Source organism: Neodiprion fabricii, chromosome 7, assembly GCF_021155785.1.
Source record: "Neodiprion fabricii isolate iyNeoFabr1 chromosome 7, iyNeoFabr1.1, whole genome shotgun sequence".
NCBI classification, from domain to species: Eukaryota; Metazoa; Arthropoda; class Insecta; order Hymenoptera; family Diprionidae; genus Neodiprion; species Neodiprion fabricii.
In genome coordinates this window covers 24,950,884-24,975,409 of record NC_060245.1, presented here as the reverse complement: position 1 = coordinate 24,975,409, position 24,526 = coordinate 24,950,884, and the positions used below count along the sequence as shown (strand labels likewise).

Genomic DNA, 24,526 nt, shown 5'->3' with positions numbered 1-24,526 from the left:
CCCGACAATCCCCGACAATCCCCGACAATCCCCAACAATCTCCGACAATCCCCAACAATCCCCAACAATCCCCAACAATCCCCGACAATCCCCAACAATCCCCAACAATCCCCGACAATCTCCGACAATATCCAACAATCCTCAACAATCCCCAACAATCCCCGACAATCCCCAACAATCCCCGACAATCCCCAACAATCCCCAACAATCCCCAACAATCCCCGACAATCCCCAACAATCCCCAACTATCCCCAACGATCCCCGACAATCCCCGACGATCTCCGACGATCCCCGACAATCCCCGACAATCCCTGACGATCCCCGACAATCCCCGACAATCCCCGACAATCCCCAACAAACCCCGGCAATCCCCGACAATCCCCAACAATCCCCGACAATCCCCAACAATCCCCAACAATCCCCAACAATCCCCAACGATCCCCAACAATTCCCGACATTCCCCAACGATCCCCAACGATCCCCGACGATCCCCGACGATCCCCGACGATCCCCAACAATCCCCAACAATCCCCAACAATCCCCAACGATCCCCGACAATCCCCGACAATCCCCAACAATCCCCAACAATCCCCGACAATCTCCAACGATCCCCAACAATCCCCGACAAACCCCGACAATCCCCGACAATCCCCAACAATCCACAACAATCCCCAACAATCCCCAACAATCCCCAACAATCCCCGACAATCCCCAACGATCCCAAACAATCCCCAACAATCCCCAACAATCCCGTACAATCCCCAACAATCCCCAACGATCCCCGACAATCCCCGACGATCCCCGACGATCCCCGACAATCCCCAACGATCCCCGACGATCCCCGACGATCCCCGACGATCCCCAACAACAATCCCCAACAACAATCCCCAACAACAATCCCCAACAACAATCCCCAACAACAATCCCCAACAACAATCCCCAACAACAATCCCCAACAACAATCCCCAACAAAAATCCCCAACAACAATCCCCAACAACAATCCCCAACAACAATCCCCAACAACAATCCCCAACAACAATCCCCAACAACAATCCCCAACAACAATCCCCAACAACAATCCCCAACAACAATCCCCAACAACAATCCCCAACAACAATCCCCAACAACAATCCCCAACAACAATCCCCAACAACAAATCCCCAACAACAATCCCCAACAACAATCCCCAACAACAATCCCCAACAACAATCCCCAACAATCCCCAACAATCCCCAACAATCCCCAACAATCCCCAACAATCCCCAACAATCCCCAACAATTCCCAACAATCCCCAACAATCCCCAACAATCCCCAACAATTCCCGACATTCCCGACATACCCGACATTCCCGAGATCCCCCAGATCCCCGAGATCCCCGAGGATCCCCGAGGATCCCCGAGATCCCCGAGATCCCCGAGATCCCCGAGATCCCCGAGGATCCCCGACATCCCCGAGATCCCCGATCCCCGATCCCGGATCCCCGATCCCCGATCCCCGATCCCCGATCCCCGATCCCCGATCCCCGATCCCCAATCCCCAATCCCCAATCCCCAATCCCCAATCCCCAATCCCCAAGCCCTAAGCCTTACCTAAGCCTGACCTAAGCCTGACCCAAGCCCGACCTAACACTTTTTAGTACATAACTAGTGTATTGAAGTTGTTCAGTATGGATGGAATACCAACTTACGAGTAATCTTCCCGCAAGAGATACGGATACGTCACTTCCGCTTCGCTCACAAGCAGGACGACAAGGAACTGGGAAAAAAACCTTGTGAAAAACCCTAGGAAAAAATCCCTGGAGAATAGAAAACCTCAGAATAAAACCCTAGCTGAGAAACCCTAGAATATGAAAAACTCTAGGATATCTAACCCTACAGGAGAAAACCCTGGGAAAAAAACCTGAGGGAAAAAAACCTGAGGGAAAAAACCCAACAAAAAAAAACCCTCGTGAAGAAAACCCCGAGGAAAAAACCCTAGATGAAAAACTCCAGGGGAAAAAAAACCGTAGGGAATCAAATCCAGGGAAAACCCAAGGAAAAAACTCTAGAAAAAAAAAAATCGGAATAGAAAAACCCTGGAAAAAACCCCTAGGGAAAGAAAACCCAACTTCCAGAACTGTAAAAATCTTCGCGTTTGTCATCTCTAAAGCTATTTCTTCGAAAGGCGGCAATTTGTAATGTTCTCTGAGCAGGCACGAGTTCAGGTACTGACGGTCCAAGCAAATTTGGAGCGAATTATCCGGTTTTTCCACAAGTACATCCGGATTCTCGAACTCTGTTGGCTCGTCTATTTGCCTGATAATTTTGTGACGTTCAATACCCTCAAGTTCAGATCGATAAGCCTCTAATACTTCAAAAGGTACCTTCGTGCAAGGTTCGATGTTCCCTATATATCCTGGTTTCATTTTGAAATCGTAAACGTACCTGACTTAGCCGATGCCTTCGAACAGATCTTTATTTTTCTGAATGAAACCTTTTGTTCCCTGAGCCTTATTTAAGCTTGTATTCGCTACTGGAGTTGACAGTTTCAACTTTACAATGCTCGGTCACCGCATTTTAGGTGTCGTTTTTTCGCAATCAACTACGTAGAATACAAGATTTTCTGTCTTACCTTCAACTTGGCACCTTGTTGAATCTTCGGTCACCACGTCCATCTTTTGACGGCTTCGACATACCTGCGCGAAGTGATTGTACCCATTGCACGCTTTGTATTGCTTATTGAAGGCTGGACATCTATTCGCTTGATGTCGATACCCGCATCGTTCACAGGACGATTGATTTCGCTGCTGCTGATCTGGCTGTCCGTTTTTCTGCTGCTGCGTATAGTTTTGTTGTCGTCTGGATGGCTGACCTTCGCTGCTACTCTGCTGTTGGTACTGCTGCTGTTGTGTCTGCTGCCCTCTGCCTCTGTTGCCACGCGGCTGATCGCGTCCTCTACTGGACGGTTGCTGCTTTTCTTTTTGTTTTGTTTGGACGACATCTATTTTCTCGGTCGTTTTTAATGTTTCAATTCACTGATTGGCTAGCTCGGCTGCTCCACACAACTGCGTACACCTCTCGAAACTCAGGTTTTCTTCTCGGAGGAGCCGATCCTTTAGCTGTGCGTTTCTTATGCCACTGATGATGCGATCTTTGATCAGGCTATCTTTCAAGGCCCCAAACGAACAATCTGGACTCAATTATTTCAGGTCCGTCAAGAAATCCTCGAACGATTCATTCAGTTTTTGGTTTCGCTTGAAAAACACATATCGGCACACTCTTTCATTCTTCTTAGACACACACAAGTTCTTGAATGCTCCCACGACCTTGTCGTTGTTCTTCGCGTCCGCTACACTGAGCTCGAACGTGTCGTATTTTTCTTGTGCCTCTTCTCCGATGGCGTGAAGCAAGATGGCTATTTTCACTTCAGCGGCTTTGTTATTCGATTATGTGGCTAGCAGGTACATACCGAACTTTTTGAACCACTTCTTCCAGTTTTCTGAAATATTCCCACTAAATGAGAGAGGTTCCGGCGGCTTCAGGTTGAGCGAGTGCTGCGCCATGTTTTCCTCGTCACTTTCTCTTCCATCAAGTACTTCGTCGACTGAGCGATTCTCGTCGTTCGTCGATTCTTCAAGGGTACCGTGACGTCTATGGCGTCTTCGAAATCACTAGTAGTGTCGAGTCGAGACTGCACCATGTAATAAATGTACTCTTGTGGTGTTTGATGTACTTTATTTACGGTAAATACTTTATAAATGTGGAGGACGCTTTCGTCGTGCGTTAGGCCTGCAGTCATCTTTCTTTGAGTCTGCTTCCAGGCGTGACCGCTAGGTGGCGTATAAGCTCGATCGTGACAATACACTCTCATCACCCGACGCGACTTGACAATGAGAGCTAAGCGGTTCAAGTCGGATTTAAATATAGCCGAGTGGCGCACATACCTCATGTTTCAAGTACACCGTTATCAAATTGAACGTTGTTTTTCGAGTGAAATACTGCACTGCTTTGTTCTGATTTGGAGTGAGGTTATCGGTTTGTTGTCACTCGTGAGTTTTAAGGTATACATCGCATCACAGTTCACTAACGTGGTGGAAAAACCTGTAGCATTCATGCGAGTTGAACCATTTACACTTTTTACACTTTTCACACTTGGTCTAGATCGAGTGTAAATAGTGTATACGAAAGTGTAACGAAAGCCCAGTGGCATTTGTAAAACGAACAGCGCCATCCGACGTCACGTCCGCTAAAAAGAACGCGCAAGTATACACTCCCCACGAAAGTGTAGAAAGTGTAGCTAACACGAACAAACCTACCTCTGACTGCGTGAAGCTGAACGTGCGTCCAGCTGTGCTTTCGCGATCTGATCTAGTGGCCTAATTCTAGAATCATCGGGGAGCGTCGTACCGACGTCACACTAGGAACCCTTCCATACTTTATTGGCATTCTCATTAGTCGAAAACTTTGCAGCGAGATGCTACGGTAGCATTTCGCTGCTCGTAAAAATCCAGCCTATCATGACCCTGCGTGATCCGTTTGGTCCTCGTATTTCGGTTCCCCGATACTTTTCAACTGGCAATGGGTAATTGACGTTTTACATTACTTATATTGTATATTGATATCAGTGTATCATTCAACTTCAGATAGCAGGCTTAAAAGTATCCGCACGTTTGTTGGAAGCGTTGCTTTATCACAATCTGGCATTGTAATCGCCTTAGATGACTTTGTGAAAATTTTCACCAATGTTGTAGACAACCTCCAAAATTTGGAAGAGAGATGTGAAGATGCAGTTTTCAAAGTCTGCGACGCTAGAGAACGTTTTTCAAGAAAATGTGCAGAGGGACTCGACAACTATCTATTTTTGGAAACCAGGCTGGTGGTACATCTTGCTGCTTTATTTGCCAGATTTTGCATGCGCCGCTGCTGTACATAAATATATTCACCTCACAAATTTTGCGATTGGCAAATTTTTCCAGATGAAATCCGTTGTCCTCGAATCGATACCACTGGGCCTAGATTTTGGAATTCCCTCGCATATCGCTGAACAAGTACAAAGAAACTGTGAACAACGTCAGCCAGTTCGTTGCAATTGGAATGACCGTGCTAAACAGTTACAGTGTATGATGGATAAAATAGACGAATTAAAAATTGTACTTAAACAAGTTGAGGACAATAGAAATTTTGAACTGAGTCATCATTTTAGATGAGTTGAGGATTTTCAGTCGTTTTGCGTGACACAGTTGCAATGTTCACTGCGTTTAAAAAAACAAATGCATTCAACGATCGCTCACAAGATATGGAATTGTGAGATGATTTAGATACCTGGAACAATCTGATTGAACAATTAGTACACTTATCTTTTTAGAGAAAGAAGCAAACATTTCATGTTGGGAACAATTTATTAGTAGAAAAATCAAACACGTTGAATAATTTTGAGGATTTACTCATTACGGCCGTTGCTGAAGTAACGTAATGTATTTGAATCTCTTAGCGGACCAGTTTATCGATTTACCGAGAGGATTTCGTGAACTGTACTGATCCAAGCTACCCGACGCAACTATCGTTTGGCCCACGCTTGAACGTAACATTTCCGTTTCACGGAATTCTATCGATATATTCAAATTTTTATATTTACACAGGTATAGCGTAATGTTTCATAAAAACTGTTACTTTATATTAAGGCAATCCGATACTGTACAACGTGATAGTTTTCCCTTGATTGTCCAATAATTACGAAATATTGCTAATTTTAAGAAATACAAAACCATGCCTTACACAGTTGTGGATACTTTTTGACCATCAGTGAACCATGAAATCCATACCTACTGAATAAGAATTGAATAAAATTCAAACATACGATATTGTCAATTCACCTCCTTCTACAGACTGTACACGTAAATGCCCTTTTATACAGATTTATCGCACTTCCATTGTGCCAAGTACTACCGTATTAATTTCGTATGGTGAAAATATCTAAGACCTCTGTATAATTTGCTCACTTGAAAGCCCGCCTTCTATACTTCTGTTCTTTATATTTGCGCGTTTGCAGTTGCTGAATTACATTTCTAACCATCGTCGATTTATGCTGCTAGGTAAAGTACATGCAGAGCTGCCTGTATTTGCGGATTCCTGGTTCGTCAAAGGTTTCTTCGCATTCCTCACATCAGCATCGCTGATACGTTCGACCACAACTTTCGCACCTCGGGTCATGTCGTGTAATAATTTCCACATGTCTATGTGAACATTGCTCGCTGTGATGTTATTGATACTGGTGTTAATATTGTAATTGTTATTATTGTCGTTGTCATTAATATTCTTATTATTGCCATTCTTATCAGCGTTGCTGATATCGACGTTGTCGATGTCATTATAGCTTTCCATCAAACTTTGACTGTTGCAACGAATAAGATCAGTCCTCTCATCATCGACACTGGATCGGACTGGCAGGACTCCTCCGGTGGCCATGCCTCCACGATTCTCACGTATATCGTAAGGCAAGAAAGTTTCGTAGTCGACCGTGGGACTGATATTGGTGGTTCTTAGGATTTTCAGGTGACTGTCGGGTATTTCAATATTGGTCACAAGGTTCTCCAATCCAAGCAGACTAGAATTTACCAAGCATCTTGAACCCTCTTTTGTTTCAATTTTTTCAGAGTTCTCTAAAACTTCATCCAATTCCATTTTCGTTCTCTGTTCCACCACTTTGACATTGTTCTCATCCTGTTTGATGGTGAACATTAAACCTCCCATGACTAGATCGGTGATATTCAATGACCGTGGATAAATTTGCTGAGATTCCTTTCTCAAACCCTCGATTTCTTGGTCACCTTTGTCCTTGTTTGTGTTACCCGTTACCTGGATATTTGACAACTCGTCCCGCTCTGTACGCGGATGAGCACTGTAGGTGTCCTGCGAATATTCCACACTGTCGTCTGCGGTTACTAATTGTGTGTTATGATACTTTTTAACCTGGCTCTGTATAGTCGTCCGTGTATCTAGCCACTGCATCCCGACTCCACTTATACACTTAGTCGTCGTACCTTCCAATGATTCGTGAACATTTCTAAAGCCGTCAAAATCACTACCTGCGCAAGTCCTCTTGCTAGCACTTACGTCAACAGCCACGATTTCTGTCTTTGTCAGCTCGTTGTTACAGCCTGGATGTCTCGAAAGTCTTGTACGATTGATATTAGCCTCAGCCCATGGAAGAATGGTTTTGTCAGACACGGTCGTTGCAACAGGACTGGATAAGACTGTCGATGATTGAAATACGTTGCTATTTGGGCACCTTAAATCCAGATCACCCTGGGTGATCCTGGGTCCGGATGTCTGATTTGCCATATTGTCCACAATAGAAATAGTTAGAATAAATGCTTGAGGAAAAGCTGCGGCACCTTGTCGATTGCAAAACTTCAGCATCGCAAACATCTTGTCCTGTCGTGTCCAAAACGTGTGTTCTTATAAACGTGGTATAGCGAGTCAAGGAGAAGACTGATTGATGAATATCGATTAACTGTGTCAGAATTTTGTCAAACATGCTTGAACCTTTTTCTACGCATTGGATGGATTCTACTCGTAGAGATTCAACTGGGCATGGCAATGAATAGTAAGATCGGTAAAAAGGATACTGTAAGTTATTGAAAGGTGCACAGTGCTCAGTTCACCTTGACTGGGTTGACTTTTTATGATTCGTCTGATAATTTTCATCAATTCCTCTTTGTAGGGAAATTCTTTCGTATACCTGCAATGGATATGCAACTTGTTACAGATTCGATGGCCGAACGAGTACTTCATATTGGAAACTGTAAGATTTGAGAACCAGCTACACAGAGAATCACAGCTGGTTCAACTCTGGTGAAGTGAATTGAATCTTTGTTTGGTACGGAATGTTTTGAAAACGATGACTTGGCGTGTTACGCAGTCGTTTATCGGTTGCTTGCCGCAATGCGACTAACGCGAACACCTGAAACCAAGCCAAGCGGTTCTCTACCGCTCACGGATGAGGGGCAATCAGTGACCAATAAACGGTACTGTGGTCATTTTCAATTGGCTCTACGCCAGCTGCGAAACTGGCAAAAAGTAATAAATATAGTGTGGCAAAAAGCCGTACAACTGTCGATGAGCTCCCATGCTAGCTTAAATAACCAGGATCGGCATGTACAATGAGAGTTTGACAAACATAGATATTATATGTCAAGGTTCAATTGAAAACCAGTCGACAGTGCTCGAAATACCACGTGAGACGACTTTGTGACATAAATCTGGACAATTTTGAATCTGGCGACGTCTACCTAGCATATCACTGTTTAGATCATTGTGAATAATCACGGTTTTCCGACTACTGAATCGTCCTCAAAGCAGGGAACCGTAAGTGATGATTCTAATGGAGGCAGGCATACTCATTTTGAAAGCACAAGCTCTAATGAAGGATTTCAATCTGGTGAAACAGTGAATTCTTCTACCATATTTTACTACAACAAACGTGGCACACTACAAATTTTTGAATAAAATGTGTATCAGTCTCAAAGGGGGTCGAATGCAGAGCTGAAACTTTCAGGTGTTATTCAACTTGTGCCAAGTTTTACAGATCATAACTTTAAACAATGAACAATTTTTGCGAATTCGAGAATCACTGCACATATACCGGGTCACCCAAGACTATCGCCCCATAGGCAACCGACGTGTTCCTCCTTGAAGTGAAAATCGGCGACTGAAACGGTTTTTACTTTTGTTACGAATTTTGTCATTTGCGAACTAAAGTTGTTTGAAATTATCCGATCTGATAGCATCTGAGCGCTCAGGATAGCAGCCGAGCTCACGACGGTCAAATGACGATTAGCCAGCCCTGTTCTCGTTCTATGCCGAGCCATCAGATGCTACTGGATTGGCCATTTTCAAACGGCTGTAGATCGTAAACGAAAATTTTTTCACGAAGAGTAAATACACGCAAAGTCGCCGATTTTCGCGAGGAATACATATTAGTGACCCGTGGGGCGATAACCCTGGGTCACCCTGTACATGCCGCTTGTGTAAAAGTCTTCAGAACTGTTACACTACCTTGTAGGTTCGTTATATTTAAAGGTGAACTTGTATATGTTCTGCTTGTTGGAGAGCCAATACGAGCCAGGAACATTCAAGGTGGGCTGGGCCTGCACTTGACCGGTCCTATCAGACTTGCCAATACCCGATATACGTATTCCAGGCATTCTTTCGATGGTTTCAATTCTCGAAACAAAGGAACCAGTCTGGTCGTTTTTTCACCGTTGACGTTTTCCTCGACTATGAAAGTCAAGAAGTACAGCACCCTTTGCTGAAGACCAAGAATTTTGTTGAGTCGTTAATGGAGCGCCCGAAAAAAAACAAATATTACTAAACAATTGATTCAGAGCAAATTCGCTTCAACGGTAACAAGTTAGTTATTATTCAATATTAACATTGCTTAGCAATAATCAATTCAAAATTGAACACGAAAGATGTGAGGAAATCCAAACTAAAAATTCATCAGAAACGGTAAAATCAAGTATATGAAAACACTAATTAAAAGGAGTAGTATCGACACTAGGTATTTATGGATCTTTATTAATGCCGAACTTGGTAATAGAACAAACGGGAAATGTGACACGGACCGGATACTTAGCGAGAGCAATCCGAAAATAATTCAGTGCGTAGTAATAGCTAAGATAACGGACACAACATTTTGTAATGTTGCAGGATTATTGAGAAATAAAATTGAGCTACCCATTGAACAAACGGGAAATATGACACGGACCGGATACTTAGCGAGAGCAATCCGAAAATAATTCAGTGCGTAGTAGTAGCTAAGATAACGGGCACAACATTTTGTAATGTTGCAGGATTATTGAGAAATAAAATTGAGCTACCCATTGGTGCTGAAATAAAACTACTGCTATGAACCCAAAAACAATATTTATCAATCCTACTGATAATAACGAGTCACGAAAAATCATGGACGGTATGAAACTGAAAAACGTTGGAATAGATAAAATTAATACTCAGGCTGTCGAACCCATCTCTGACTATATATTAAAACCAGTGGTACATATTTTTAATTTTCGTATGGAGAGATCCAGGTGGTCTCAAGTACTGGAATAGTCTGAATTGAAATCTGTAACTATGTGAATCTGGTAGTAAAGACTGCGTCCAATTACAAATATGCCCGTGTCACTAGTATCCAATATTGCAATAATATTCGAAAAATTAATATATAATAGAATTTCTCTATGACTTCAGCAAATAAATAAATAAATAATTACATGGATAATAAAATCAATTAAATTAAATAAAAACACCATTAGTCGAGGGCTACTTCTTCGACGATCCTATCGATATATATTTTTTTACACGAATCAAAAGCGTAAGGAAATTAGTGGCAAAAGGATGGAAGGAATCGAACATCAAGTGCATGATGGTACGTGAACCCACCCCGGATATAACCTCGTTGATGAAGACGTCCTTGACAGTGGTCCAAGGTAGATATTGACTGGAGTTGAAGCCGGAAAATATTTTTCTACTATTTATTTGTACTCCCACCGACTCTACTACCAACAGTGTATCTGAAATTATGAAATTAATTATTCTTTATTTTCGAGTAAGTACTATACTTTCCAAATACGGCAAAAGATCGTGGTTCTTTATTATAGATTATTGTGATCATCGTCGGTCGGTGGCATAAAATAAAACGCTGTGGTTAATCCTGCTACGGAGCGAATCTACACGTGACACATTGAAATTGCCAAATATTTGGATGTCCCCGATGATCTGGAAAAAATTCTAGACCCTGAAGAACGTTTCAAGGCGTGCGGAATTTGTCAGCAAGTGGTATTTTTTGGAGACTTACTCTGTAAGGATGATAGAGACAGGCATTGCAGTTTGTACCGCATGTGTGATTTGTCATAGCAACGGTACACGATAATTTATAAAGACCTTTGCGATGGCGTAACAGCAGTTGAACCTAATTTAAATTCTGTTTCGCCACTTTGGCGTGGCTAGAATAATTGCTTGGAGACTCTGTTTAGTTCTGAGAATTTCGAAATTAGTGAACATTTGGCGTGACCAAAAGATCACGAGCACACCGTATGGGTGCACTCTGTGGGGCGAATAGCCGCTTGTATAGAATAAAAAGCTGCCAAGCTAAGGAGCGTTTGGACGAAATTAGGTTTACTAACCAAAATCAATGGAGGTGGTGATGTGCCTGCAATGGAGGGTCAAAGCAACGACTGAGAGGCTGACTATGGTCAGGCTGTCGCTCAGTTTGCCTAGAAACAGTGTCAAGCAGAAAAACAACAGGTTAAGCTGTATCCTGTGTAGACTGTCGTTGCGTAGCGTGAACTCTATCACTTGACTATCGACTATTTGTAAATTTTGTTGAACTATTGTGGAGAAAAAATAGATTCACAGTTCTATTACGGATAGTGAGATATTTAAATTTTTTGAAAGCTCGATTTAATGTCTCATTTTCAAAAGTGATAAAATTCAATATTACCGCCTTAAATCACAAGAGAGTGAGAAAGTTGCTTAGTTGCTTGAATGTGGCGATGATCTTTGTACGTGCGATAAATTGAATAGGCAGATAACAGTGAATATTAGAGATGTAATTATTTTGGCCGTATTACCTGTTGATAGAAATAAATTTCATTGTTATTTCTAATGTACGAAATAGTAAGAGTGATCAAATAAAGTGTTCCCACCTACCTGCTGCGTTTCTTCCAAGCACCCAACATTTAAACAGATTTCTCATTTCGGTCGAATAAGGATAATTTTCAGAGAGCATTAGCATCAAGTTTCGACCGTTCGTGGTAGAATCAACTTTCTGAGTCACGAACTCGACTGTTTGAGATTCTAACCTCAAAAATTCGTATGAATCACATCGCCGCCAGACACAGGTTTTGACAGCTGAGAGTCGGAGTGGCCAACCTGCTCGAACAGCCGATAAAACTCGCGCATGCGCATTGACTGTACAGTTTCTAGGGATTGTCCCGGTAGGCTAATAAAAGAAAAAAACCCTAGAGGAGATTTTCCGAGTGAGCATAGGCTACGCCGCATAATAGGCAACCCCACTCACACACAGTGTTGATTGCAACGAACAATTACGTTCAACTTTCGGACTTGCACTGTGATTTTGAGATCAAGCTTCATATACTTGAGGCTTTGATCGATCAAGCGTATTTGCAGTGTTTCAAACCACCTGAGTTTCCCTGATTATTCAAATACTTATCATGGAATCTGCGGATATAGACACCGAGTTGAATTTTTGATTGAAACTGATCGTTCGATGCTCCAGGTAAATCTCGTTTTTGAATCACGTACTATGAAATAAACAATGTGTTTAGCAAACGTTGCATAGCGCAGGACTTGATCGTTGAAAGTTACACAGCATCAAGATTAAACATGTACGTATTACCTTCAATTTTGCGAACTTTTACTTCGAAGTAACCAACACCTAATTACATGGGAATCAGTACGCACAAAACTTTGCTGTTGAATTGGTATCATTATAATTATACTGAAATACTCGAATTCGAATTCTGGACGTGTGAAAGTTTCAAATATTCCTGATGCAATGTTATAAAACTACGGTGATGGTCGAAGGGGCCACTCGCTTTGAATTCTTCAACAATTCACGAGTGAATAATAACAATTAGAGAACAATTAAGAGCAATTTGGGAGCAATTATTTTGCGTAAAGATTTTCATGGAATTCGAAGGTCGCAAGCCAACTTCACATAGGTGGAATTGCAACGTGGAAACGTCATAGAAGTATACCAAGATCGTAGTGAAATTGATAATACTGCCAGTCTCCGCTGGCTCACACTCCGGTCTAGAAGAGAATTTTCCCTGGACTGCTTAGTATACAAAGCTCTTGTGTTAAATCAAAAGCCACTCATCAAAAGAGATTTGCGTATTCTTGAACCTCGCTTTCGCCGAGGGGATGTCAGGCAAGACTACCTTGAGCTTCCGCGCTGTCGTGGTGCTAAATTTGATAAATCGTTCATGGCCGCGGCTGCCAGGTATTGGAACCTGCTGCCGGGCTACTGTACGACTCAGCCATCGTTCCAAGAGTTTCGTGGAAACTGTTATGATTATTTATTAAATATCGAATCGAGCTAGATCACTTGACATGTTGTTGTCGATGCTATCATTTTATTGTATCTTGTTACATATCATTTTTATTTTTATTTTTATTTTTTTTTTTTTTTTATTTCTGAATTATAATTGCTGGTAATGTGCGATGTGTGGGTGATGTGAGCTACATTGTGTATGCAATACTACACTATATTTGAACCCTGTTCATAGTTTTACTTGTGTCTGTTCTTTATATATTTATACTGTACTTCATTGTTCTATGTATTGTCTTATTGGACGGCCGCAAGGACTCTTGGCTCCACGGCCGATTAAATAAACATTATTATTATTATTATTATTATTATTATTACTTTTATTATTTTTACTAATTCTCAGCGTTTAGAGCCCTGCTGAATAAGTTCGTCTGAAAAATGTTGTAAGAATTACGTAATAAACCATGTGATTAATGTCCGGTTGTTACGAATGAACTCTGCTTAAAATTTGATACATAACAATTCGTTTTGTGATACATCGTATAACATTCTTTTACGAATTGTATAGTCATTGCTGTCGAAACATTGGGAGAGATGCAATATCGTGCAGTTTATCCGTGGGTTGTAATCCAAAACCGTATATTTTCTCTGGAACGAGATACCACAGGGGTCAACGTCATGCCGGGTCTACACGTACGATTCAGTAAAGTCGTTAATAAAATTCCTACTTCGTTTGGGCGATGCATTGATAAACACGCTCTCCCTCAGATTGAAAATCAAACAAAGACCAAAAAATTATAAACTGATTTATTTCAATTGGACAGAATCATTCTGGAATATTGGCTATAGAAGTTTGGGAAAAGCTAAATCCAATTGTGCATAGGCATGTGTTAAACAACTCAACACATACATTTTCCCATCGTCAATAGAAAATTTAGAGTGACGGCTCAAATCCATTTTCAACCCAAAATTAAAAATTCAACTTCACATTTTGAATACGTACGTGTTTCGAAGAAAATCATTTCAATTAATTATCGTCCAGTCTTATTTGTACCCATGTGTCAGCGCATTTCCATGCTAGGCGTAGTCCATACCCTACATAAAAAATCCGACAGACTTCTGTCGGATTCGACACAGATCCGTCACAAAATCCGAAGTTATCCTCCAGGCGAGAGACAAGGATAGAAAGTGTGAACGGATCCTATTCGGCTCTGTCGTAAATGAACTCTGTTTGCGGCTTGATGACCAAAATTTTATTTCGGAACGAGTCCGGTTTCTATTCCCGCGTCCCGATGAACCTCCCCTACATAAAAAATCCGACAGACCTCTGTCGGATTCGACACAGATCCGCTACAAATGTCGGACACAAGTCGGACGCAAAATCCTGTCGAATTTTTTTTTTTAGGGTACTATAAGTCGACGCACGCGGCCGGCAGTGCCAACGGTGCTCATTCGGAACCACGGGTCGTAAACTTACGCGGAACATCGTAGGATTGTACCCAAGGTCCGCAGAGAGACGAACCGGGCAAGGGAAGGTCTTTGCGCGGTCGCCATTTTTGTTCCAATTTGTGTATAGTGTGTTAATTTTATACTATAACAGCTGTTCCAATTTATGTTACATACTGTGTAGGTTTTATACGATACTACAGTCTGACAATGCGATCGCCATTATCTTTCCTACGTAAAATTCCCCATGCATAAAAGAGCTTCCCTCGTCCGCTCGTCTATCTACGGACCTTGGGTCTGCCTATAGGCACGCAGACGGGGCTGAATCGAGTCTAACGCTCTCTCGCGTTCGTTTCAGCCCTTAGTGAGGGTCTGACCTTCGTTGGAGTTGGCTGCTCGGTGAAATATCTAGCGCGACTCTCGGAACGCCGAGCTGAGACACAAGTCGATAATATATAATCCAGGCAGGCGGCTTGTGTGACTTCAAACAAATGCTTGTGTAAATTTCGAACAAATTCTGATACGTGTGTACGGTCTGGCGGGTTTGATTACCCGCAATGTTAAACGTCGCACCCGGATCTCAATTTTATCGCTAAATCGAGCTACAGAACTACTTTCCGGAGTGACATATTTCCTTGATTTTGCTGAATAATATATACACCAATTTCCAACAAAAATCCGTACACCGCTCGATAAGTAAACGCCGTGGAATATACACACCAGCAGCTCGGGTCGTGGAATGAGTTGCCTATAGTAGATGGTGAGTAGCTTGACGCTTGTCCAAAAAATCAACAATACCACGATTTGTCAGGTGGTCTAATCGAAGCGGCCTAGGGTCTGATTGCGTTTGGTCGTTATTGCATGCATTCGGAAGCAAAGAACTTTTTTGGCAATTTCCTATCGAGCTGCCTTTTTCCAAGTCAGCCCCCGTCCACTCCTAAGGTACGCGAGCTCTTCCTTACACGTTATATAAAATACTACAAGGTGTGTTACGAAACGCCTCATAGGTTTGTCAGCGGCGGTATATCAGGCTATAAATATCACGACGTTGCGGTCCATTTCATCCTGGCGGCTATGTTGATTGATCGTCGATGTGGCTTGATAATACACATATATTTTGTTTCAACACAGTGATGGAAGAGTGGCACGACTTTTCGGAACATTTTTGTATGCGTGCCACTGTTACAGTCGAAGACTTCGTAAATCCACAACGAAACATTTGGCGAAACGGCATTCTACACGATATTAATTTGTTTTCAAAGTAGAACAACTTCGATATATATTTTTCAAAATATTTGGCAGCAAATTGGTGCAGCGCAGTCTCATTGTGATTGTCCGTCGCTACAAAAAATTTCCTTACTTCGAGTAAAATCATGACCTGATATATTTTAGTAGATGATTCTTGCGTAGTGAATCATTCGAATTAGGGCGATCGCGACGCTCATTACGGTCATTTCACTGATATCACCGTTGATCCCCCGCCCCGGCTGGTATTTACCACGGTATTCCGGTCAGTATGCGAAACAAGCGGGAATCGGCTCATTGGCATATCATCGTTTCGACAAAGATGTATGCGTCGATGAATTTCATACCAATATGATCAGCGACGGTCATTCCGTGCACGTCATTTGATCGCATGCTACGATACGTAGATATATCAAGATACCTGTAGATTTTTACCGAATCCTTCATCTAGGTATAGCCATATAATCCGTATACATACAAACGATCACAAAATCCCTGGCGTACAGATTTTATGAAGGTAAATGTTATATCTAGCATCAGATCGATTTTTGTAAACATGAACCGCGGATGAACAATCTGCACTTACCAACCTTACTTGAATGACCATCGAAGTGAAAAATTTGTTCGATCGACTTTCATCGTTCACCGGTTAACTTGACATTTTAGGATTGAGATGATTCTGTGATGCTCCACCGCAACACATCATCGAGACGACGCCGGGCGTCGCGCAACGCCGCCAACTCTCCTCAGGGCAATCCAACCTCGGTATCACCTGCTAGCACGAGAGGTCGTCGTGCGTCGGTGGCAGCGGAGAGACCGACGGCTCTGGCGACTCTCTCAAACAACGGGAACCTTTCCGAAAGATCACCCAGAGGCAGTATTGTGCCCGATATTGCTCTCGAGGATGACAAGACCGCGGAAGCATCCCAGGAGGTCGGATACATTCATTGTTTATCTTGATACGTAATTCTGTGAGAGTTTCTTGAACAGCCGGAACCCACAAACTCATAACGGAGCGGTTTCGACCAACAGCGGAGGCTTTCGTGCACAAAATAACACGTCGCTTTGCGGAATGTACCGCCGTTTTCAGTATCGAGAACGGTCTTAATATTATCACGTCCACGTAATTAGAAACACAAGTACCCGACTTCTCTCTCGCTCTTCCTCATATCGCTGTAGTAATGAATTAGACTCATGATCAAGTGAACTTATCCGTTGACCCACCGCCCCACACGAAGTTTGTTCAACAGCGTATGCATATTTGTACGTGCATATTCATGCGACTCGCATAGATCGTATACCTCCGTACACACGCACACGCACACGCATTATACAGATGCACCCATGCACCAGCTTTGAGTTGGCGTCTACGAAATCGGTAGTGATGAATTCCAATAGAGCGAAGCGATTGACTTGTTGTATATAGTTGTATACGAGTATGTCTTGTACTTGGATGGAAAAGTTTCGAGTGCGCTTGAAAGGGTGTTGAAAATCAGTATTTGAACAACAGTGTACATCTGCCATTCAAAAAACTCTGCATGTCCATATACCATGGATTTTGGTAAGTACCTCATGAATCTGATTTTGCCACCGGTTGGAGAAAAGATATGAGAGTGAGAAAGAGAAAACGAGCGAATGATGAAATATTCTTCAACTTCCCCACTTCGATTGTTACAGGTTCGATTTTTAACTTGGAGTATTTTTTTTTTTTTTTTTTAATTCGGTGTGAACATTCACGTATTCATTCTTTGGCTCGTAGACTCATTTTGATGTCTGTATCGTATCAAGTCGGAATCGCGTGCGCGCTCGGTATTTTGACTGTCGCGATAGACGGATTGATGGGTAGGTTAGCTTGTATTGACATCTTCCGCTGCTGTAGTAATAATTTGCGACGGGATGACGGGTGTCGTGTGTTATTTTGCATATTCGAGGACATACTTCGTTTGCAGACGGTCTGTCAAAGAATTGCGCAGGACATCGATCTGGGAAAATCGGTACGTGGCGGTCAGCTTCTGCAGCCGGAGCCGAATAGAAGTCCGAGAAACTCCCCGATACCTGATGAGTGCTCAAGGAATTCTCGCAGCTCTTCGATTTGCGAAGCGAATCGCAGCCCGAGAAACAGCTTGACGCCGGAGGCGAGTCGCTCGCCGAGAAACAGCTTTGCCCTCGACGCAACGATCGGCAGGAGTCCGAGACACTCCCTGACACCTGATGTCGCCCCGAGTCCGAGGAATCCTTTTCTGTCAGATCCTGCGCGACTCGGTTACGACAGAAGTCCGCGAAACAGTTTGGTACCCGAGGTGAACCGAGGGAAACGCAACGCTGCGTCGCCGGTCGAAGCTACGGCGCAAGGAACGAGGAATTGGTTTTTTTTTACAGAAAACAGCGCCTACGCCCCAAGTTCCAGACATCCCCGTGCCTCCGATGCCGAGCCTGATCACCGCGGTAGCGTCGCAAACCTCGAGTACGATCCAAGTACTCCGGAATTGCGGACGACACCGCGGAGCAATGCCGGACCGCCGGTGGACGCGAGTCGGAACCCTCGCGGCTCCGCTGTCCAGGAATCGATTAATCGAAGCCCGCGCAGCTCCATAACCCCAGAACCGAATCGTTTTCCCAGAGGCTCGATTTGTCCCGAATCAAATCGCAGCCCGAGAGGATCAATTGTCGGCCCTCACGAATCGAACAGATCGCCAAGAGGCAGCATAGCGGTTGGCCAAGTCGATAGAAATCAAATCGAGACCGATAACAGAAGTCCCAGGGGAAGCATAGGCACACGGGATGCCGAAAGGAATAACAGGGGTAGCCTTGGCGGCTCTCAGGATCGGAGGAGTCCCAGAGGCAGCCTCACCTTCCTCGAACCTCGCAGAGCTTCGGCTGACCAGGGTGCGTATATCATACAATTACTATTTATAACAAAACGTTGATATTCCTCAGGTAGATCGTTTGCCGATCCCTCCCGCATCCTCTTGCTTCAATTTTGATTCTGCCTTATTTTCGATCATTTCGTTCGATACTTTTTTCCGGCAGAGCCCGACGATCAAATGCCCAAGTTTACACCCCGCTATATTATTATATAACCATATACAACGTCGTCTATCCAGGTAAAACGCGGCGATCGGTTGACAATGAGATAATGATAACCCGATATCATCCGAGTCCTATTAAGACGAATCGAAGGCGCGGTCAATACGTCGAAGTTAGGTTTATGCCGGGCGATAAATTTGAATTATTGCAATGCGGTCGATGTAGCCAACGGTATTGCGTCTGAAAATTCTAACAAATGGCCATCGAACGAATTATTATTAATCGGCAATAATGCCCGATCTGTCACGCCTGAAACCGAGTAACATTTTGACTCGTCTTTGGTTCAGTATTGTAATCGGATCGAACGAGGCCTGGCAACGATATCTTTAACGAATGGAATAAATTGCAAACACATCGACGGCACAAAGATCTCAAAGATCGAGAGGATGTAGGTTATATAAGTTCGGAGGTTTTACCGGCCGAATCCCTCGGACCCGATTTCATTCATTGCCTTCCCGATAAATTACGATAAGCCGCCGTAGCCTAGCCGTGGAGTATGAATGATATCTAAGAATATTTTCCAAAAGTTTCGGAGAATAATCACTAATTGGCCGTGGGCATAACTGAGACGCGGCGGATGTACTTGAAAATCGGACGAATAAATCATTGTTACGTTGGGGGAACGGGGATATTAGAATGTCGATACCAATTGTGTTTCTGCGTGGACTAATTGCGCGGGGTCTGGACAACGCCCTCAAACGTCGACGACGCGAGTACCGGGCATTTTATTTCTGTCCGAATATGACCGTTAAATTGCGTCAATCGAAACGCACGTTTCATGTTGTTGGATATTTACATCATGTAATGTTCATACCGGAGTACGACGTACCTACTAGTAGCAACGCCGTTTCGACTGCGTCGAGGCGGCCGCGCCGGTAGAAGGAAGTCTCGTGTAAATTAATTGTAATTCACAATGGATTACGATTTCGCTACATTACCCTGGGTGACGTTGTTTTACGTACGTACAGTCGCACGTCCGAACAAAGCTTTGCAATACGTAACGGCTGTTCCGCAATTGATTACAGGAACTTCTCGGACCAGAAGCACCTCACCTTGCCGTCAAAACGAACGTCAAATTAACGCTGCCGGTAATCCGAGGTGCATCGGAAATTACGGAGCTCAGGCGAACCTGGGTTACGGAACGAACGCCTGGGCGGATTCCAGGAGAGCGAGTAGCTCTGTATCTCAGGTAACTCCGTTTTTCATGTAACTCCTCCTCAACCCGCCTGTGAGGTCTAAATTCACCGGTAGGTATAAATTTTAGTTTTCCGGTGACGAATCACGTCGACTGTGCGGAGGTGCGTCGAGCGTTACGGAAAAGGGTGTCATAGATCCTGACACCCTGGCCGTTGCGACCTACGGCTCGCTGGCTTTCCAGTTGAAAGATGCTCACCTTGAGGCCGGCAGCACCTGCGACTTTGTTTCGAGAGCGCTGGGTGTCATCGGTAAGACGTTGGGTGTCACGATTTGTTTGGCTTGCTTGTCGGCCATGCCTCCCGTTATGCTGATCATGGGTAAGTTTTTCGCTCTGCGTAACGAACATTTCTGCATCGTCGCGTATTTTGGTTGTGAAAATGGATTCGCAAAATTTCGTCCAGCTCAACGAAGCCGGGGAGATTACTTCACAGAATAGCATGGTATAATTAGAAACGTGTCCGCTACACAAGGCGTTATCATGCCAAATTTCGCAAACAAAATGGGGTTATCCCGTTGAAATTCGTCATGCAAACAAAAATTTCGGCTGCGTAGGTCTGCAGTTCATACGAGATTGTCCGAGGGAACCTCACATACCGGTATACATGGTCGTTGGCGGTACTTTGGGTGGTGTGCGTATGCTATGGACTCTCTACGTCCAAATTTGCTCCAGGAGACCGGAGATTCTTAGTGGTCCCGAAACTGGAACACACATGTCGCCAACGAGGCTCGCTTCCCTGGCGTTATCCGGTTTCTTGGCCGTATGGTTCGTGCTGGGTAAGAGAACCATACGAACGTTGATGGGGAATAAATTTCATGGCTCCTTTACAGTCCACGGACACGCGTGTGAGACAGATCGATTGATAACAATTCCTTGACCGGACGACTCCCCCGGTGGACGAAATTATCTGCAAAGATGCTCTGCGGCAACTGCAGTGAAAAAATTGCAATTTCTAAAATACTTTACGGAGAGAGGCCGGACATGAACGATATTCTTACGCAAAAAATGGTGCAAATTTACAGAATGTTTTTCAGAGTATTTTATCCACCGTTGTGGGTACAACAACTCTGTCCGACGGGATAATGCTTTATGAGAGTTTCTCCACCTCGGACGCGCTGGTGACATTGACGAATTCATGTTCGCATGTTTCAGGAAATTTTTGGATATTGAATATAAAGTGGCCAGATTACGCCCCTACCTTGTTTGAGCCGAACCGTTGGTGTGACAAGTCTCTTTACATCTTCTCGCTGGTTCACCTTTGCATCGTTTACGCAGCCCTGGCGGCCAGCATACTGGCTGCCGCAGCCCTGGCCGTATGCCGAATTCTTTCTTGCCCTTGGCCGGACAGGTGAGTGACGCTTGATAAAAATTTATCGTCGCATCGATCGGTGAATAGGATCAGGATTCCGTGCTGTTTGCCAAAATTGACGACAACCTTTGCAGCCGTCCTACGTCACCCTGGAAACGCTTACCGCTTAAAACTTTTGTACTATTGTTATTATCGTAACAGATCGTCTGACTTTTCATGCATATAGATAACAACTCACTCATTGACAGTCCCTCACCTATGTCCTCTCAGTTCTGTTATTTGCAAACCTAACTGTTGTCCTGAAAGACGCAACTCGTTAACGAGGTCGATTCAGACGTTGAACCCTCGGTTGCAACGTGCTCTCTGTGTTCAGTTGTAAGGCTGAGGTAGGTTTGTTTGGCTCCTCTCTTCTCCTGTTTGACATTTAGATACAAATAACCACGCCGATCCCGGCGCTTAAAGGAAGATCGGGGAGCGAGTGCTATGGGTAGAGCTGGGAAACGGACATGGAACTTTTCAAAGAATCGAGCCCTGACGGGGGTGGAGGAGGTGGGGGATGAAGAGGAAGAGCAGGAGGAGGAGGAGGAGGAGGCGGAGAAGAAGAAGGAGACGAAGGCGGAAGAATCGTAAGAAGCAGGAGGAGCGGAGCCGACGAAAGAGGAAGTAGGGCGGATGGACGGAGACATTACCGCCGACAGTTTTCAAACGGTGACGTATTTGCCCGCTGGACATAATTGAGCTTCGGCAAGTATCGGACGTGATTCGGACCCGTAAGTTACAGAGTTCCCGTTCCGTCGGCGGCACGTCGAATAGGACGCGTAAGCATACCGGCCAACTAAGATTTCAAATGGATTGATGATTGATCGTTTCAATGTCGGCCCAGATAAGTTCGGAAATGGACGAGCTGTGTTGAATAAGAAATTATGAGGCTCTATCTATCAATCTCTAGTTAATAGCTGAGCCCTTAGTTAATAGTGTTGGCTTCGAACTCGTAACATAGCCATTTCATAGTTTCCGAGAACTGATGAAACTGTAGTAGGTGTACGTATAACGATAACTTGCCAAAACTCCGAATTGATGCTTTCTCACCTGTGCACAATTGTCCAGAAAAAGTGGCAAGTTGGACGGAGAGCTGGCCAAGCAACGATCACACGCGTTTACTTTTCCTAACGCTGATTGCATTACAAAAAATACTTGCAGATTTGCGTATACTCGCTGCCCCCTCGGCAGAGACGTAGCGGGAGTGTATATGGCACAAAAGGCAACGAATGAATACTATAATATTTACCAATTGTAGAAATTATGCGTATATATTATTAATCGTAAGACAATGGGACGCAACGCATCGTATAATAATATGTATACCTGTCCACGCTGCACGCATGAAGTTTCGTCGAGATGTAAGTCGTAGATTGAGAAACCTGTCGATGAGCAAATGTTGTCTCGTGAGGCCGAATCGAACTCGAGAGCCGATATCTGAAAAAATATGTTAAAAGAACACCTCTGCCCGGACGATTGGATGGGAGACGTTGAATTTTAGATGAATTGTCGGCCGATTCTGAAGGTACGACCTTTCGTGCTTAAGTCAACTTCATGCCGACCAAGCCGGTGAATGTTATTTGTTAGGCTCTTAGGAATACAACCTCCGCTTTCAATAAAAAAGTAATTTTGATAAATTTTATAAACTCACTCGTCTTTGTCAATAATTAGAATTGACATCGATTGAATACAGCAACAAGCCTGGCGTCAGTTGGACAAAGAATAAACGAACCCAGTGAGCTACTATACATATATCCCTCCGGCATCTGAGTGAACGGTCGGATCGATCTATCGATGCACAGTTGGAATTGCCACGGTAGTGTACGCGGTTCTTGACGGATGCGGTTACATAGGTCACCTACGGCTCAACTTGAAAGCTTTACAGACTCGCATTTCGAATCGATTCCTTTCTTTTCTAGATTTTGGTAGTTCACCTTTGGCCATCTTTCGTTTACGGCAACTTTACACGCGCCTCAATCCCAAATCATTGCCGATGCGCCAAAATCACCTTCGCACAATATTATACCTAGATATTCCACTGAGAATATTCGCGATTGAGGCAACATACTTACATTATATCTATTAACATGAATGGAATATCGATATTATCAGTTACTGTTGTGCAGCTTTTTAAAGCCTCGTTTGCAGGCAGATACATGTATTATACGTATAATAGAAATGTTAAGTATACCCCCGGCAACTGTACCTTTCCAACTGAACAAAGTCAATTAAAACAATGTATGATACAACGCAATTATTAATTACATACTACACAGTACACGTATATCTGGAGTGAATTCCTTGGAAATAACTGTCCCAGCTAACACCCGAGACGGTTTCTTGCATTGTATTGACCGCTGCCGGTTGCACCCCCCCCCCCCCCCCCCCCCTCCTCGCGAGGGTCACATATTTTCTTCTTATCATTTTCACCGCTGTAAGACGTATCGCGCTCCAATGGATTCAAATCCTGCTGTTCCACGAGGGATCTCGTATAAGGGCAATTCTGTGAGTTAGTATTTTGGAACAAATTTCATCGAACAGTTTCTAACTAGGACCCACCAAAACTGAATATGTGTGAGAAGATAATAATATCAATCCGTGTAAATTAATAAGCGGCAATTACATACAACGTATTAGATTACGATAATTTATTTTGTATGGCAATCTTTCCGCTTCATCTGCCAGAGGAAGTCTTATCGAAAAATGTTCAAGTCAAGAGAACAACACGTACGGTACATGAAATACGTTTTCATCGATACACGTGTAACCTGTGTTATACGTACGCAGGTACGCAGGCATCCTGCGATACATAAATTACGCATCATTTTCACTTTCCAATGTTACATACTAAGAATTATGTACGAATAGGGTACTGTAGATAGGTGCGCGGATGTTTATCCAGATGTATAGGTGACGTGCACTGTACAGGTAGTATGAGGTACGCGTATGTACAAGGATGTCGATACACTTTCCTACGTACACTGGACCAACTTGCGGCATGCTTATTGTATGCCATATATACGCGCACCAGTTGGCGATGATATTACTTGCATTAAATTCGCACGCTGCGCTGCGTAGTGGTACGAATCGAACGGGTCCGTTATATTTTTCCCCAAAAATGGGAAAGTTTCGTGGAAGAAGATTCCTGCT

At 43.7% G+C, this 24,526-nt stretch overlaps 3 protein-coding genes and 1 long non-coding RNA gene across 9 annotated transcripts; 2 read left to right on the top strand and 2 right to left on the bottom strand.

The window, feature by feature from the left end:
- Positions 1-4,269: 4,269 nt before the first annotated feature.
- On the top strand, positions 4,270-9,876 carry LOC124186088. 2 transcript variants are annotated; one of them, XM_046577461.1, is made up of 4 exons: positions 4,270-4,562; positions 4,732-4,859; positions 7,749-7,784; positions 7,866-9,876. In XM_046577461.1, exons 1-4 carry the CDS (start codon positions 4,559-4,561, stop codon positions 7,932-7,934), a joined length of 237 nt encoding a protein of 78 aa, XP_046433417.1. In that variant the 5' UTR covers positions 4,270-4,558; the 3' UTR covers positions 7,935-9,876. The 2 variants fall into 2 exon arrangements, with proteins under 2 accessions (XP_046433417.1, XP_046433416.1); XM_046577460.1 differs by lacking the exons at positions 7,749-7,784; positions 7,866-9,876 and adding an exon at positions 4,957-5,832 and having other exon boundaries at positions 4,285-4,562.
- LOC124186087 (TNF receptor-associated factor family protein DDB_G0272098-like) lies at positions 5,361-11,334 on the bottom strand. 3 transcript variants are annotated; one of them, XM_046577458.1, is made up of 4 exons: positions 9,038-9,186; positions 7,609-7,721; positions 6,532-7,437; positions 5,361-6,489 (listed from the first exon to the last, which is right to left on the bottom strand). In XM_046577458.1, exons 1-4 carry the CDS (start codon positions 9,184-9,186, stop codon positions 6,038-6,040), a joined length of 1,620 nt encoding a protein of 539 aa, XP_046433414.1. In that variant the 3' UTR covers positions 5,361-6,037. The 3 variants fall into 3 exon arrangements, with proteins under 3 accessions (XP_046433414.1, XP_046433415.1, XP_046433413.1); XM_046577459.1 differs by lacking the exon at positions 9,038-9,186 and adding an exon at positions 11,167-11,334 and having other exon boundaries at positions 5,361-7,437; XM_046577457.1 differs by having other exon boundaries at positions 5,361-7,437.
- Positions 11,335-14,855: 3,521 nt separating this feature from the next.
- Positions 14,856-21,894, top strand: LOC124186086 (serine/arginine repetitive matrix protein 1-like). 3 transcript variants are annotated; one of them, XM_046577454.1, is made up of 8 exons: positions 14,857-15,261; positions 16,413-16,679; positions 17,696-18,632; positions 19,859-20,022; positions 20,098-20,347; positions 20,583-20,804; positions 21,181-21,376; positions 21,800-21,894. In XM_046577454.1, exons 2-8 carry the CDS (start codon positions 16,431-16,433, stop codon positions 21,870-21,872), a joined length of 2,091 nt encoding a protein of 696 aa, XP_046433410.1. In that variant the 5' UTR covers positions 14,857-15,261; positions 16,413-16,430; the 3' UTR covers positions 21,873-21,894. The 3 variants fall into 3 exon arrangements, with proteins under 3 accessions (XP_046433412.1, XP_046433410.1, XP_046433411.1); XM_046577455.1 differs by having other exon boundaries at positions 21,766-21,885; XM_046577456.1 differs by lacking the exon at positions 20,583-20,804 and having other exon boundaries at positions 14,856-15,261.
- LOC124186090 lies at positions 20,845-21,744 on the bottom strand. The gene is made up of 3 exons (XR_006871548.1): positions 21,594-21,744; positions 21,227-21,486; positions 20,845-20,957 (listed from the first exon to the last, which is right to left on the bottom strand). It is a non-coding gene; the product is annotated as an uncharacterized LOC124186090 (long non-coding RNA).
- Positions 21,895-24,526: the final 2,632 nt, after the last annotated feature.

Bases quoted from the DNA above. Each gene is read 5' to 3' on its own strand.
- LOC124186088 (XM_046577460.1), top strand. The intron at 4,860-4,956 runs GTACATCTTGCT...AAATTTTTCCAG, and splicing joins TTTTGGAAACCAGGCTGGTG to ATGAAATCCGTTGTCCTCGA.
- LOC124186087 (XM_046577457.1), bottom strand. From the start codon at position 9,186: ATGCCTGGAATACGTATATCGGGTATTGGCAAGTCTGATAGGACCGGT. The intron at 7,722-9,037 runs GTAGTGTAACAG...TATCCATTGCAG, and splicing joins AAATATAACGAACCTACAAG to GTATACGAAAGAATTTCCCT. The intron at 7,438-7,608 runs GTATCCTTTTTA...CACGTTTATAAG, and splicing joins GCACCTTTCAATAACTTACA to AACACACGTTTTGGACACGA.
- LOC124186086 (XM_046577454.1), top strand. From the start codon at position 16,431: ATGCTCCACCGCAACACATCATCGAGACGACGCCGGGCGTCGCGCAAC. The intron at 16,680-17,695 runs GTCGGATACATT...CTTCGTTTGCAG, and splicing joins CCGCGGAAGCATCCCAGGAG to ACGGTCTGTCAAAGAATTGC. The intron at 20,348-20,582 runs GTAAGTTTTTCG...TCGGCTGCGTAG, and splicing joins TCCCGTTATGCTGATCATGG to GTCTGCAGTTCATACGAGAT.